Raw genomic sequence first — 13,828 nt, 5'->3', positions numbered from 1 at the left:
CTCACCTTCCTGGCCAAGGTTATAGAAAAGGTCATCAACGCCCAACTCTCTGAGTTCCTGGAAGTGAACCACATCCTGGACATCTCCCAATCCGGCATCCGAAGCAACCACAGCACAGAAACTGCACTGCTTGCCGTCACCGACGAAATCCGCTCCCTCCACAACTGGGGCGAGACTCCAGCCCTCTTCCTACTAGACCTCTCGGTCTCCTTCGACACTGTCTCCCATTGCACCCTAATCACAAGACTCCAAGACGCCGGCTTTCTCAACAAGGCTTTTGACTGGATCAACTCCTTCCTCACCGGCCAGGCCAGAAAGCCGTATTACCACTGTTCATCTCAGAACCCATGTGAGATCATCTGTGAAATACCCCATGGTTTATTCTTGAGCCCCACCCTCTTCAACTTCTTCATGGCTTCCCTCGCAGCCATCGTCAGAAGCCACAGAGTTAACATTGTCTCCTACGCCGACGACACCCAGCTGATCCTCTCCCTCACCAATGAACCCACACCTGCCGAAACCAACTTCCGCAGTGGAATGAAGGCCGTTGCTACATGGATGAAAGACAGCTGCCTTAAGCTCAACTCGGATAAGACCAAAGTACTCATCCTGGTATGCCCCCTAATTAAACTTGACAGAAAGTTGGAACCAAAACTTCATTAATCTTCCTTGCTATCTTTATTTCAGAACATCAGAATAAAAATAGCAAAAGTGTTTGGCAAGAATGGCAGAGAAGGGAGGGCAGACCTATGTCATTTGCAGAACTACAGAACGAAATTAAACTGCAGGGCTTAAAGGTGTTTGTTTTGAAGCTTAGCCCTGTTACAACACCAAATGCTCTAGATTTTCTTATAATACTTTCTAAACAGGGTCGCTTGTTTACAGAATCTAATAACATATGGTTGTACAGTCCTCTAAACTTCAAACTGCAGGCTAAGTGGGAGACACGAGTGGGGGATTTGTAGGCTCTCCAACATAACATTAGCAGACCAATTGCCCTGAATATGGATCGCTTCTTTTATGGCTAAAATGTCACTCATATTGGCGCAAACTCATTTTATGACCATTCAAGTCATTCTGGATTCCGTCTAGATTTCACAAACTTGGATTGATTTCATTGTATTTCTGATGGCACAATGGCACTGTGAAGGGAAATTTACCTCATATTTTCTTTCTATGTCTCATGATACATCCTTTTTGGAATGGAGTAGAACAGCGATTGCCAACCTTTCTGGAGTGAGAGCTACTTCTGATCAGTGAAAATCATTGTGAACTGCTGAAGACCCGCCACTCACACATTTTTACCAGACTCTCCAACGCCCAGCTTCATCAACTTGAAAACTAATGTCCATAGAGCCAGATACAATGGTTTGAACAAAAAACTTTGACTAGCGGCACCATGACAGGGTTGCCATGTGTGTCAGTGAGAGTGTGGTCTTTGGGTATGTATGAAAATGTGTGTGTGTGTGTGTGTGAATGGGATATACAAGTATGGGTGAATGAGAGCCTGTGTCATATGTACTTGGGACACAGGACATACCTTTCCCAAATGTGGCACAGTTACATGTATAATACAAAGATACAAGCATTTATTTTAAATGGGTGAAATTTAAAGTGCAGAAACATGTTTTGCAAAAATGATCATAATAACAAACATTTTTCTGTTCTTTTAATTTCTCCCACATAAAAAAAATTGTGGTATTGTTTTGTTATACATATGACACAGTGCCTATTAGACACTGGGATCAACATACCTGCTTGTGTACTTGCAAAACTTTGAAATGGGAGAGAATTAAACTGAAGAGTTAACACTACATTTATATGGATTCCATAAAACTCATCATTGAAATGTTCTTTTCACAGTGTCACATTAACAAATAGCAGGTATTTTGAATCCTATGGCCTGCTTTTGTATAAATGGGAGTCGTTTAAAGTGATGAAACTTGCTTCATAAAATTTTAAAACTTAATTGAAAGTGGAGAAAAACATTGACTCTGTTTCATAGAAATATTTAGCTTCACTTTAAATGTCTCCCATTTAAAAAAAATGACTGTATTTTTCAGTTAAACATTTGGCAGAGCATCTACTTGCCACTGGGAGCAAGAGGCCTGCTGTTTGTAAATGCAACACTGAAATGGGAGACAATTAAAAGAAAGAGTTAACTAAATCTTTAAGGTAATTTCCTCCCATTTAGAAACATTCTGAAACATTATTTTGTTCTCACCCTCCAATATTGAGTCAAGAAGGACTTTTTAAAAAGATTTAAATACCGGAGTGCTTCAGTTCTTCACATCGGTGCACAGGGTCATAAATCTAACTCCAGCACTGCTTATTATCAGGCCCTGCTAGTTGCACCCTCAACATAATAATGTAAAACCAACACCACTTTCTCCTAACTTCTAGAGGAAAAAGACTGATTGGAGACAGCTGGAATAGAAGATTACATTGAGAAGGTATTTCATGTAAACCCAATACTTAATCTGGCTGTGGTCTACTTGAGTATACATTCTGTTCAGACACCACCATGCTTCAATCACAATAAAATGTTGCTTATTGATCTGCTTTTACTTACTAGTATCAAGACCATTCTTATAAGCTTGGAAGATGCCGCTGTGGTGTCGCCATCGTACTTTGTGGGCGGGGACTTGCTGCATGAGTGGTGTAGATAATTTTGTATTGAATTTTTCAGATAAGGTAAATAGTAGGAGATCACTGTGAAATATGCTGGACCTCTATCTGCCTAAATTTAGACTTCCCTCAATCACATGTGTGAACATATGCCTAGAGATCATTGCATGACAAACTTCCCCTCTTGAGAAACCATTTCTTGTATTACCGGCCTCCTCTGTGATGCTGTCCTAGTGAGAGTCAAATATACCACCTATTGCACTTGAGAATTGTTTATCTTTATTTTCTTTTACAACGTGTTTGCTCCATGATAATTTACTATGGAAATCACATAGAAGAATTATGTTCTTTCTGTTGGCTTATAGTACGTCACAGATCTTTTTGTACGCATGTAGTCTAACCATTCTCCGCTTTCCTCAGAAATACAATTTTTTTCCTTGTAGCAGTATATGATCAACATTGGAGGAAACCCTTCTTACTTGAAGGCCATTTTAAAATATGATGTTTCTTTGACAACTGTTGTATGTCTTGATAATGTAATGAAACGTTTGAAATTAAAATATTACATATTTTAGCACCACACCTCTACCCTCTTCTCTGATCCTCCAAGGATTTCATCCCCCTATCATTCATATTTCCTTTCCTTTACTTCATCTTTCTGCTATATTCTTACTTTCTTCATCCCTCTTTTCTAGCTTTTTCGGTATTCCATTTTTCCATTAATCTCATCCACACCTTATTTCATTCTTTCCTTCTTTACACTCCCTATCCTTAGGTCACAAACATATCCTAGACCAGTGGCCAAGCGCAGGGGTGGCTCTAGGCTCATGGCGGTCCTGGGCAGGGAGCGTAGGTAGGGGGCCCCGGAAGAGGGGGTCCGGTGCGGGGCAGATCGCGGAGGCAGTGAAGAGGGGGGGGGGGGGTCATGGTGTTTGGAAGTGGAAAAGAGCCGGAGGCCGCCAAATCCCTGCCAGGGGCCGCCACGCAAATATGTATCCATCCTCAGAGGTTTATTAAATTAAGGATATATATTGGCGTGGTGGCCCCTGTGGTTTGGTGGCCCTGTGCAGGTGCACAGCTTGCACATGCCTAAGGCCGCCCCTGCCAAGCAGAGGGCAGTGCGAGAGGCCATTCTCTTTAAAATACATTACTGCCTTTGAAATTAATGTGACTGTTGTCACTATCTGCAATTAATTAGAGACCGTTTCAGGTTCAAATCCTGATTGAGGTGTCTCCTACTTTCATCCTTGCAAGGTCGATAAAATGTCCATAATTTATGTGCCTTTAACGACTGTGATACCTATCATGAGTATTTCAAATATGACATCTGCTCCATGCAGACGACCACTATGCCATAACGTTGTTGGATGCCGACGTCTTTATTTGCTTAAATATGGTTTGTTACACCCTCCCTGCTGTTTTTTTGAGCCAAATGTTTTAAAATCAGATCACAGCTTTCATAATAAAATGTGGCTTGTTGACAACAGAGAAGACTAGTTTAACTCAACCAAACCTACCCTTAAGGCTGCCTGGTGCGCTCAGCACAAGCACGCAGAAGGAAGGCATTCTTTGTGAATAGGATGGAGAATGAACAGAAGAACAACCACAGCGGTTCTATCTAGACTTAATCTGCTTGGTCTGCAAACCTTTTCATTTGTGCTAGAGACTTCTCTCTACTCACTTGGCTGATTTCACCAATTCCAGGTCCTCGAAATTGACTACCTTTTCTTGCATGCCACCTCTGTTTAGGAACATCAATGCTAGAGGGAGACAAAAGAGAGTACAGTGCCCCACTTTGGCCACAGTGAATGCCTGCATTTGGCTCAGTATATATTGTGTAGTGGAGGTTCCCGCCTGGGGCTTGAGGTGTGTGGGCCATGCAACCCCACCAGAAACATTCTTTGCCCTCCCTCCATCACGGAAGAGCAGTTTTTCCTAATGCCTTCCCCTTCATCGACTTCATTCTCCAACCTGAAAGGTCATCTACTTGCTGCCTGCCCAGTTGCTGTTTTTCATTTCTGGAGGAGTCAAGCCTACTCTGTCTTTGAAAAGATTGATGTAAGGATCAAAATCTCACATTTTAATACATTTTGATGAGGTGGTTGTGTTAAGGAAAGTCATGGCTGCAGTATATCATGATTTTTCAAAAAAGGCTACCTCCTTGCAGCAAGAAATGTCTACGCTTGTAAATAACACAATTCTACACATTAGCTATTTTTGTATTCTTAGTGTTGTGAGTTAAAGCTAGATCCATATCTTTGGCCGTCCAATCTGTCTTAAACAGTAGTGTAATATTTTCCCTCCTAGTTCTGTGGACCAGTCCAGAAAAAAACAGTTACGGTCGCATCCTGCGAGGTCAACCTGCAGTGAACAACTAGGGGTGAATGCTGCAGAATGCTGCAGCGAGGGCAACAGATTTACCGTGGTAGGGCGAGAACACGGCTTTTCTCAGTTCTAGTAAACAGGGTGGGAAAAACGGAGTATTAACTGGGGTTAATCAAGTTGGGGCAAGCGGTGAGAGAGTTTTTCTATGGTTATTCATCTCTTTAAGGGTTTTGTAATACCCCTGCAGTCTTCCAAGATGTATCACTGGATAATAATGATGAATTACGGTTCTCTATACCTGAACGTGCTGCTGTGTAGAAGGATTCCACATGACGATTTGCGGTGCCCAGATGTATACTTTATTTGTCTACTATTCAAGAATACATTTCGACTAGAAAGGCTCCACATAGTGCTAATATGTATCTGTACAATAAGAATAGCTGGATGATTGATGTCGATAAAAACTGGATAGTACATATATTTATCATACATTCAATTACACACAATATCAGTGACCAATTAGTGCGATGTTAAAACTATTCTTGTTGGGTGTTAAGAGTTGTTTTTAGTGGTAGAGTGCAGCGATTGAGTGACCTTCAGCTGGAGTAGCCTTCCAGTGTAGTTGCCCAACTAACTGAAAGGGTTGTAATCCAGATGCACACATGGAAGTTAGAATGTTGCAAAGAGGTTTCTTTGTGGCCATGCGTAGGGTGCGAGTGGGAACGTATCGTTACTGGGTTTCTGAAAGATAGCTCGGGGAGCAGATGTCTTCCCGAACATCAAAACACACTTGCACTGAAGCTTTGTTGATGGTCCCAACAAACCTTCATTGCAGCTATGTGCATTGCTTACGTTTACACATTGTGACCTCCAACATAACTATAGAATTGGGCTTTTTTAAATTTCTATCTCACTGGTAAAAGTGCTTCGGGGCACACCAATGCGACCTTTGCGTGTCAGCATAAGTGTTATACAAATGACCTATAATGTATCATTTGGGACCATATTCACATAAAGAATTGTATTGTTACCCCACAGGAGGCATTGATCCTTGACCGCTCCTGAGGTATAATTAGCTAGTCATTCACTATTTTTCTTCTCCCTTCATAGGTCTTACACAGATGAAGGCCAACCTCAAGGATGTGGACTGTCTCATTGAGGTGCATGATGCTAGGATATCCTTTTATTCTTGACATGGTGCTGCAGCAGTCGGGTAAACTACAGAGTGCTGTAATGTCAAATTTGATAGTGCTACAACTCCATTTGGATAAGAGACTTGTCCGGCTCTTATGAGTGTGTTGCTTTTGGTCTTGGAGACTGACTTTGTTAGGGAGCATGCCACTATTGCTGTGTCTCAAATTAGCTTGGCCCCACTTGGCCCCCGCAGTACAGTTGCTTACAAATTTGATTATGACAAAATGAGAGGGACAATGCTCCAGATAACATTTGAGTTGTGAGATATTGTACTCCCTGTTTTCTAAAAGGTAGCTTAACTAGAAAAAAAAGCAATATTTTGCATTCACTGCGTTTAAAAAATGTTAAAAATATGAAAACTGTAAATCATTCATTTTTAAATATTATGTAGTTTAACACTGTTAAAAATTGTTCAAAACTAAAACTATTCATTGTGTGTTTTTGAAAACTGCATTGTTGCACAGGTTTGTAGATGATCGCTATGGTCAATTACATTTGTGCATAGATAGGCTTGAGGCAAGGTTATTGAGGATGAGAGAGGGGAGCTATTAAAGACCTCTTATTTGTATAAAAAAATGAAAGTATCTACTTCAGCTACATTGAGTAGCAGCTAATTTGTGGAGGCTGTAGTCTGTGAGTGGGTATTTTGTTGGAGCTGTTATTTGTTAGCCAACTTATGACTGGGTAGAGCTTTGGCTTAATAGACGGCTGTGACACTTGGTTGGACTGAGACCAGCCCACCCAGGCCTTTTGGTGAGTGCAATTCATCCATCCTCCAGTTGTCGTTACGTGCTGTCCCAAGACTCATCTCAAGATCCCACAAATTAATGAAGTCTTTATATTCTTGAAAAGGCATGTTGTGGTTGTATTTAGTGGCGGTCATTAATTTTGGCAGGGAGGCGGGCAGGGCATACTACATGCACACACATACACTCACTCACTCATGTAAATGTAAATGTATGGCGACTTATATAGCGCACATATCACCCGAACGCATCAAGGCGCTTGCCTTGGGAACCCGTCCTGGCTTTTCCCTGTGAGATAACCCCTACTGGGTATCCCCAGGGTGAAAGCCAGGCATCCCGCAGCGGGTGGGCCGCCGTAGTGGAGATTAAGCAACTATTGCCCAGAGTTGCAGCGTGGGACCCCATGATTAGAATAGGCACCGAGGCGAGAATTATCGAGTCCGTGGACATTTTGGGCTCAGGACCCTACCGCGTCGGGAATTGAACCCTGGTCCCGGGCCAGACCTCTGGATCAGGGTCTGCTGCTCTAATCAGTGAGCCACACTCCTCCACTCATGCATTCACAAACACGCACATACACACACCCATTCACAGCACTCGCTCACAACAAATTCATACATTTATACATACACACACACACATGCACCAAACACTCAAAAACATAAAACTTACCTGTCCTGCCGCTCCTGGAGAGAAAAGCCTCAGAGGTCCCAGGAGGGTTGGAATTGCTGCCTTCTCTCAGGGAGGCAGTAGTCCCTCCCTCTTCACAGAGTAGGATGGATTCGGTGAGACTTGCTGTCCCCACCCCACACACCCATAGAGAGAACTCAAACATTTATTTCCCCTAACCAGTCTGCCCTTGAAAGAAACAAAGTGCAAATAACTTTGGTATAGGCAGGCTGAATGTTAACAACATTGACTGGTGTAATTGTTTGAAAATGCACATGAGTTGTAACGCATTTACATGTTTTAATGTTTTGTTATATTTTCCACAAATTTGTTTCTTACTTTGATGAAATTCTTTCTGAAAAATGAAGCATGTATCTTTTGAATGCATCAATGAAAACTAATGTTGCTTGTAGAGGATTCTAAATTATTACAATTGATAAAGTAAGGTACAACAAATGAATGTGTTGCATCTGAAATCTGCTGAATAAAAAAGCAGTGTTGTGAATTGGACGCCAGGTACCCTTTTTTGTCTACATTCTCTCAGGGAGGCAGTAGTCCCTCCCTCTTCACAGAGTAAGATGTATTCAGTGAGACTGTGTGATGTGGTGTCATTGATTGACACTTGGCCCTGGGTACTTCAAGGCTTACAACTGAAGTGCCCAGGTCCAAAGCAATCGGTGACACACTCCCTTGTCAAGAAGTGGAGGGCCTTTCTACAGTTTTACCAAGCTGAGGAGGTCACGCACAGAGGGCTGTGAGATCCTTGTCCTGACAAAGTTCTTTTTAAGTTCAAGAAAAGGTTTATTGAAAATAATAATATGTTCATATAAGTAATACTTCGTAGAGACAATCATTTACCAATGCATAAGTACAGAAATAAATAATCAAGAAATTCAATGTTATACAATAAACGTTAATATAGTGAAAAAATAACATTAAAAATGGTATGAATGTGATCAAAGATTCTCGAGAATCACTAATAATGGTATATGTGCATGTCAAAGAACAAGAAAGAAAAAATACTACGGATATGACAAGCTAAGCAGGATTATAATCAGACAATGGAAAGTCAAGGAGGCTTGGTAACTTCTTGTATTGAGGGAACAAGTGAAAAAGTTTTCTTAGCGGAATGATTTAGAAATTGTGTAAGGGGGGACCAAAGGTGTAAGCGTTTCATAGCAAGAGAGATAGGGTGAACAAGCGGTGAATCAAGACGGTGATTATGGCACACAGCATACCACCAGGCTAAATAAGACAATTTAGAGGAATCCTTCCAATTTTTTTTATATCTGCTGGAAAGCTACTGCTAGTAACAAATCAATGAGTTTTAACTGGGATTGTCCCGTATTCCACTCCAGTGATAAACTGCCTAAGAAAATATTTGTGAAGGATAGAGGAACTGTGGTGTGAAAAATACTGTTAATTTGGTGCCAGACCTGTGTCCAATATTTAAAAACATGTGTGCAGGTGAAAAACATGTGTTTAAGATCAGCATCTTCCTGGGAACATGTCCAGCAAGTATTGGGATGTGTATTATGTATCTTGTGTAGGTGAGTGGGGGTGAAAAACAATCTATTATAAATAAAAAAAAAGTGTTTGTGTTGTGCTGGCCGCTCTGGAGGATTTTCTGAGTTTTTTTCCAAATCTTGTTCCATAAAGAAATGGGCCCAATCGTCTCCAGATCCGATTCCCATTGGAGTTCCACTTTTGTTTTGTCGCGATTCTCTAGGGATGTTGTTAGACGTGTGTATAGTGGAAGCTTTGGGGCTTATAAACAAGAGATTATGCCATGGGAAGAGGTGTTGGGGAGGTAAGGCAGGTGAGGTCCTGACAAAGTTTTGCTCAGGCAGTCAGGAGCCTGTGCATGCCTAGCTCCTGGCGGCCTAACCTGAATAAGAGTATCTATTAGGCTATCCTTTTCTCAGACGGATAGACACTCTTCTCAGAACAAACGGTGAGGGGGGCCCATTTGCCAATATGGTCAGGCTTTGGCTGGCTGAATTGCACAGGTCCAGTCATTTTCTCAATCTTTCTTTTGCTGACACAAATATATAACACAGTTGTTCAATTACCGGAGTTCAGCTGGCCCCTGGACCCCAACCATGATATCTTATTGTTTGGAGTTTGCAGTGTGTTCATAATCACATATTCTAAGATAAAGCCCACTAATGTTGAATTATATCTTGGTTTTCATAACCTTGTATCTTCAAATGTACTAAACACATTTCAGGAATCGGTAAAGCTTTAGCAACTCTTAAAATGGGTTGTGAAATGGATAGCAAATTGTTATTTGGGTGTGTTTAGGGGTGGGTAGTTTCTGTCCCTTCCAAATAGTGATTCCTACCCATATGTATCAATGGTTTAAGACTGAAATAGCGGGGTAAACCATTGAACGGTTACTGACCCCCAATTTGGGCTGGTGACTGAAACACAAAAGGGAAGCTGTCCCTTTGATCCTCAGTACCTTCTGAATGTTGCAAAAGGTTTCAAAGGGAGTAGACAGTGGTCCAGGGGAACACTGCAGACTCTTGAAGAAACTTTACAAAAAAGGAAACTTCTTTACTTTAAGGAAAACTTCTGCTTTACAAAATATTTGTCTTTATTTAAAATCAGTCACATACGTGGGGGCCTGTTGACCCTTGTGCGGGCCACCATCCTTGTGAAAGCCACCAATCTGAGTCACAGTTTGCAACCTACCTAATGAATATTAAGGAGGTAGTTCCGATTGTGACCCACTCCGCTTTGGGATTTTGAGAATCAACATATCGGTACATAGGTTGGTTTGCAAATACCACACTGGTCTCAAAAATATTGGTTGCCAATTGTGACCAGTTTTTACCACCATTGTATTAGTACATCTGGCTTTAAATCCCTGAAACAGCATATGTGTCTTCTTGTCAAAGATAAGCTGAAAGTTAGACACCAAGGGGCCAACATTCCTCTATTAATTTATGTAAATATTTTATGAAGCACAGCTTGTCATCTTATGAGAACTTTGGAGTGCTGAATACAGCATGCTCAAAGTAGAGGAGCTGCACAATTAACTGTGCGACCACAGAACTGTGACCCTTTACAAATAATAGATGGATTGTTAAACAGTCCACAACCACAGACCTTTGTCAATCAGTCCTCAATAGTAAAATGATTTCAAGAACACATGAAACATAACCAGAATCATGAGTCTGTACTGTTCCTGCTTAATTGAACAGGGGAAGGGCAAACACACGTTTCCTGATTTCCAAAGTCGAGCCAAATAAGCTTAACGAATGTGAGCCTAAATTAAACCTATCAGAGAACCTGGCTCTCTCATTAAGCTGTTTATGACGTCCGCTAGACTTTTTCTTGGTAACTAACAGGACAGTATTATTAAAGACATTGGTGTAAAGACACAGAGTTCAAGTTTGATTACGTCTGCTACTGAGTGACAAAAGCAACAGCAGATATTTAGGAATGTTCTTACTTTAAACCAAAGAGGACAAGATCAATCTGTTTTGAGTTACATGATAAACTACACCACATGCTAGGTGAATTCAATTCGACTTCAAGAAAGAAAAACAAAATATATGCCAAAAGATCTATTTATATAGATATATATATTTGTGTGTGTGTGTCTGTGTATATATTATATATTTTTATGTGTGTATATATATATTATATATATTTATGTGTGTATATATATATATATATATATATATATATATATATATATATATATATATATATGTGTATATATTTGTGTGTGTGTGTATGTATATATATGTGTGTATATATATATTACCTACTGGCGGTCGCCAGTAGGTAGTTATAGTTAGGATTGTTTTCCATAGGAAATCCGCAACATTCTATTGGGAATAACTTTGGCGCCGAATGAGGGATCTGCCTGTAATTTTCCTTAACTTTGCCTCGCTGTGCTCCGCTCCTTCCCTGAAAGTTTCGGGGGGGGGGTCCGTCAAGCGGGGGCGAGATAAAAGGGGGGTCCCAAAACGTGTTTTCCCCATGTTAATTTCCATAGTGCGGTTGGACTCACTTTTAGCCCGAACGGCTGAATGGATTTCCACCAAACTTGGCAAAATTGTAGGGACTGGTACCCCGATGTGCCTTTGCTATGTCTCAAGATATATGCTCCAGTGGTTTTTACGAAAATTAACTTTGAAAAAATATATATTGGGCTACATTGGGCTTATATATATGTTAGAGCCCAAATATCAGCCAGATGTAGCCCAACTATAGCCCAATGACAGAATGTCCCAGAGTGTTCTAAAGAACAACTAGAGCGCTAACAGTCTTACTTATGACAAAAGTATGGCACACCTGAAGTCATCTTGATTGGAATAAAGTGGTAACACTTAAAACATTTAATTTGAAAAGGAACAAAATGAGGGGTTTCATTTTGCCATAGAAATTATATATATATATATATATATATATATATATATATATATATATATATTCACTGAAAAAACCATAGGTTTCACACCAGTTATAGTTAGGAATTAGCATTTAAAAAACCTATTAAATTGACTGAAAAAAACATAGGTTTCACACCAGTTATAGTTAGGTGGAAATTTTACTCGCATTAAGCCATTGAAATTCCCACTTTATAGTTAGTTGGACTCACTATAACTTGCGCGTGCAATGCACTGCTGATGACGTCACATATTACATCACTCATGACATGGTCAGTGACATCACTCATGACATCACTATATATGTGTGTATATATATATATATATATATATATATATATTATGTATATATCCACAACAAACACCTTCTCCCATTCGAAAAGATCAGAGGACACAGCGGGGCTTCAGTAGACTTTTTAATGAAGGAATATGGCATTACGCGTTTCAGCGACTGCCTTCCTCAGATGCCTCCTTCATACTCGCCCGTTCTCTCCAGTTGAGTCATTTAAATAAGCGTCTCCTATTCCGTGATGGAGTGCACAGCTGGTTTGCATTCCCTTCAGGCTGCCACGATGATACCAATGGACCGGAACTACAGATCCCACAATGCAGCTTCATTGATAGCAAATAGCAGGGCTGTCAATAGTTATTACTCGCAAATCCAGTAAGAGAGCTTGGGCATAAATGAGATAAATTAAAAGTTCTCCTGTCCCCTACTTCCAGCTCACCATTCTGTCTGTGGCAAGGGGTCGACGACGCTTGTACAGTGACTGCGTTCCTCCATACGATCGTGGACTGGCTTAGCCAGCAGCCTCCTTGCTTCCAGAGATAGGTTGCGGGTCACGGCAGTTCGATACCTCGAATAACTTCTCCAATTTGCCAACGCTGGCTGAAAAGGTACCCCTGGCTATAGACGAGTCGGCTGATGTTATTGGTGAAGGGGGCAAGGTGTGTTCCAATGACGAATATGAGGAACTTGTTGAAGAGGTAGAAGACTCAATCAATTCCCCTGCAGACGCAGCTAGATTCTCTGGCTGCAGAAAGGGGAAGGTTAAGGCAAAAAATATACTAAAGAAAGGGAAGAATCTCAACATTACTAACATTTCAACCTCTACCTCGACATCACAAGGGAAACCGATTATCGATAAAAGCCCTCTCCGGAAATGGATTCAGGCAAAGGGGGGGGGGGGGGGGTCAAGAGTATAGCAATGCGCCACTCAGGTACTAGTCCAACGGAGGGCGACTATCTGAAAGACCGCTCTTTATTTGATGGCCTCACCACATCTACATCTACTTTGCCAATCATGCATGTAGGCTCAAAATTGACTCTACTAGAGGGGAATCAGTCCCAGCTGAGTCTAGTATCACGACAGTGACAACTATATCAGGATCTGCCTCAGTGGCTGCCTCAGGGGTGAACAATCATCTCTTATGTTCTGAACTAACTCAAGCGGTCACCCCGCTCACAATTTTGCCTACAATCAGTACAACTAGTGCAATAGTTTCAGAAGATTTAGAGGCCACCCATTCCCCCCTCAATTTGATATTACAGACTCTAACTGACCACCGGCAGGAAGTACAACAACATTTCCTGCAGCTGAGCGAAGATAATAGTTAAATGCAAAATTCCCTACATGAGATGGCTAGTAAGCTCGGTGGAATTACACAGGTGATCGAAGAGTTACAGCAAAGGGTGGTTGGGGTGGAAGAAGCGTCTGCTCGCACAGAGACTCTGGCAAATCAACATGATGCACAGATCACAAGCTTACAGATCAAGCTGGAAGATATGGAGAACCGCCAAAGGAGACAAAATCTCAGAATTTTCAGGATACCAGAAGGATCAGAAGGGGCAGACCCGAG

At 41.2% G+C, this 13,828-nt stretch overlaps 1 protein-coding gene across 3 annotated transcripts in view; it reads left to right on the top strand.

The window, feature by feature from the left end:
* MTG1 (mitochondrial ribosome associated GTPase 1) overlaps positions 1 to 13,828 on the top strand; it is a 201,555-nt gene that overhangs the window by 40,657 nt on the left and 147,070 nt on the right. For 2 of the 3 annotated variants that reach the window (XM_078642757.1, XM_078642758.1), the window contains exon 3: positions 6,064 to 6,128. In XM_078642757.1, coding sequence (XP_078498883.1) covers positions 6,064 to 6,128 — 65 coding nt within the window. The remainder of the gene's footprint in view (positions 1 to 6,063; positions 6,129 to 13,828) is intronic. The other variant, XM_078642759.1, reaches the window with a different exon arrangement.

The sequence above is a fragment of the Lissotriton helveticus genome, chromosome 5_1 (assembly GCF_964261635.1).
Source record: "Lissotriton helveticus chromosome 5_1, aLisHel1.1, whole genome shotgun sequence".
NCBI classification, from domain to species: domain Eukaryota; kingdom Metazoa; phylum Chordata; class Amphibia; order Caudata; family Salamandridae; genus Lissotriton; species Lissotriton helveticus.
Note: the sequence above shows the minus strand (reverse complement) of the source record. Positions and strands in the feature narration are given on the sequence as shown.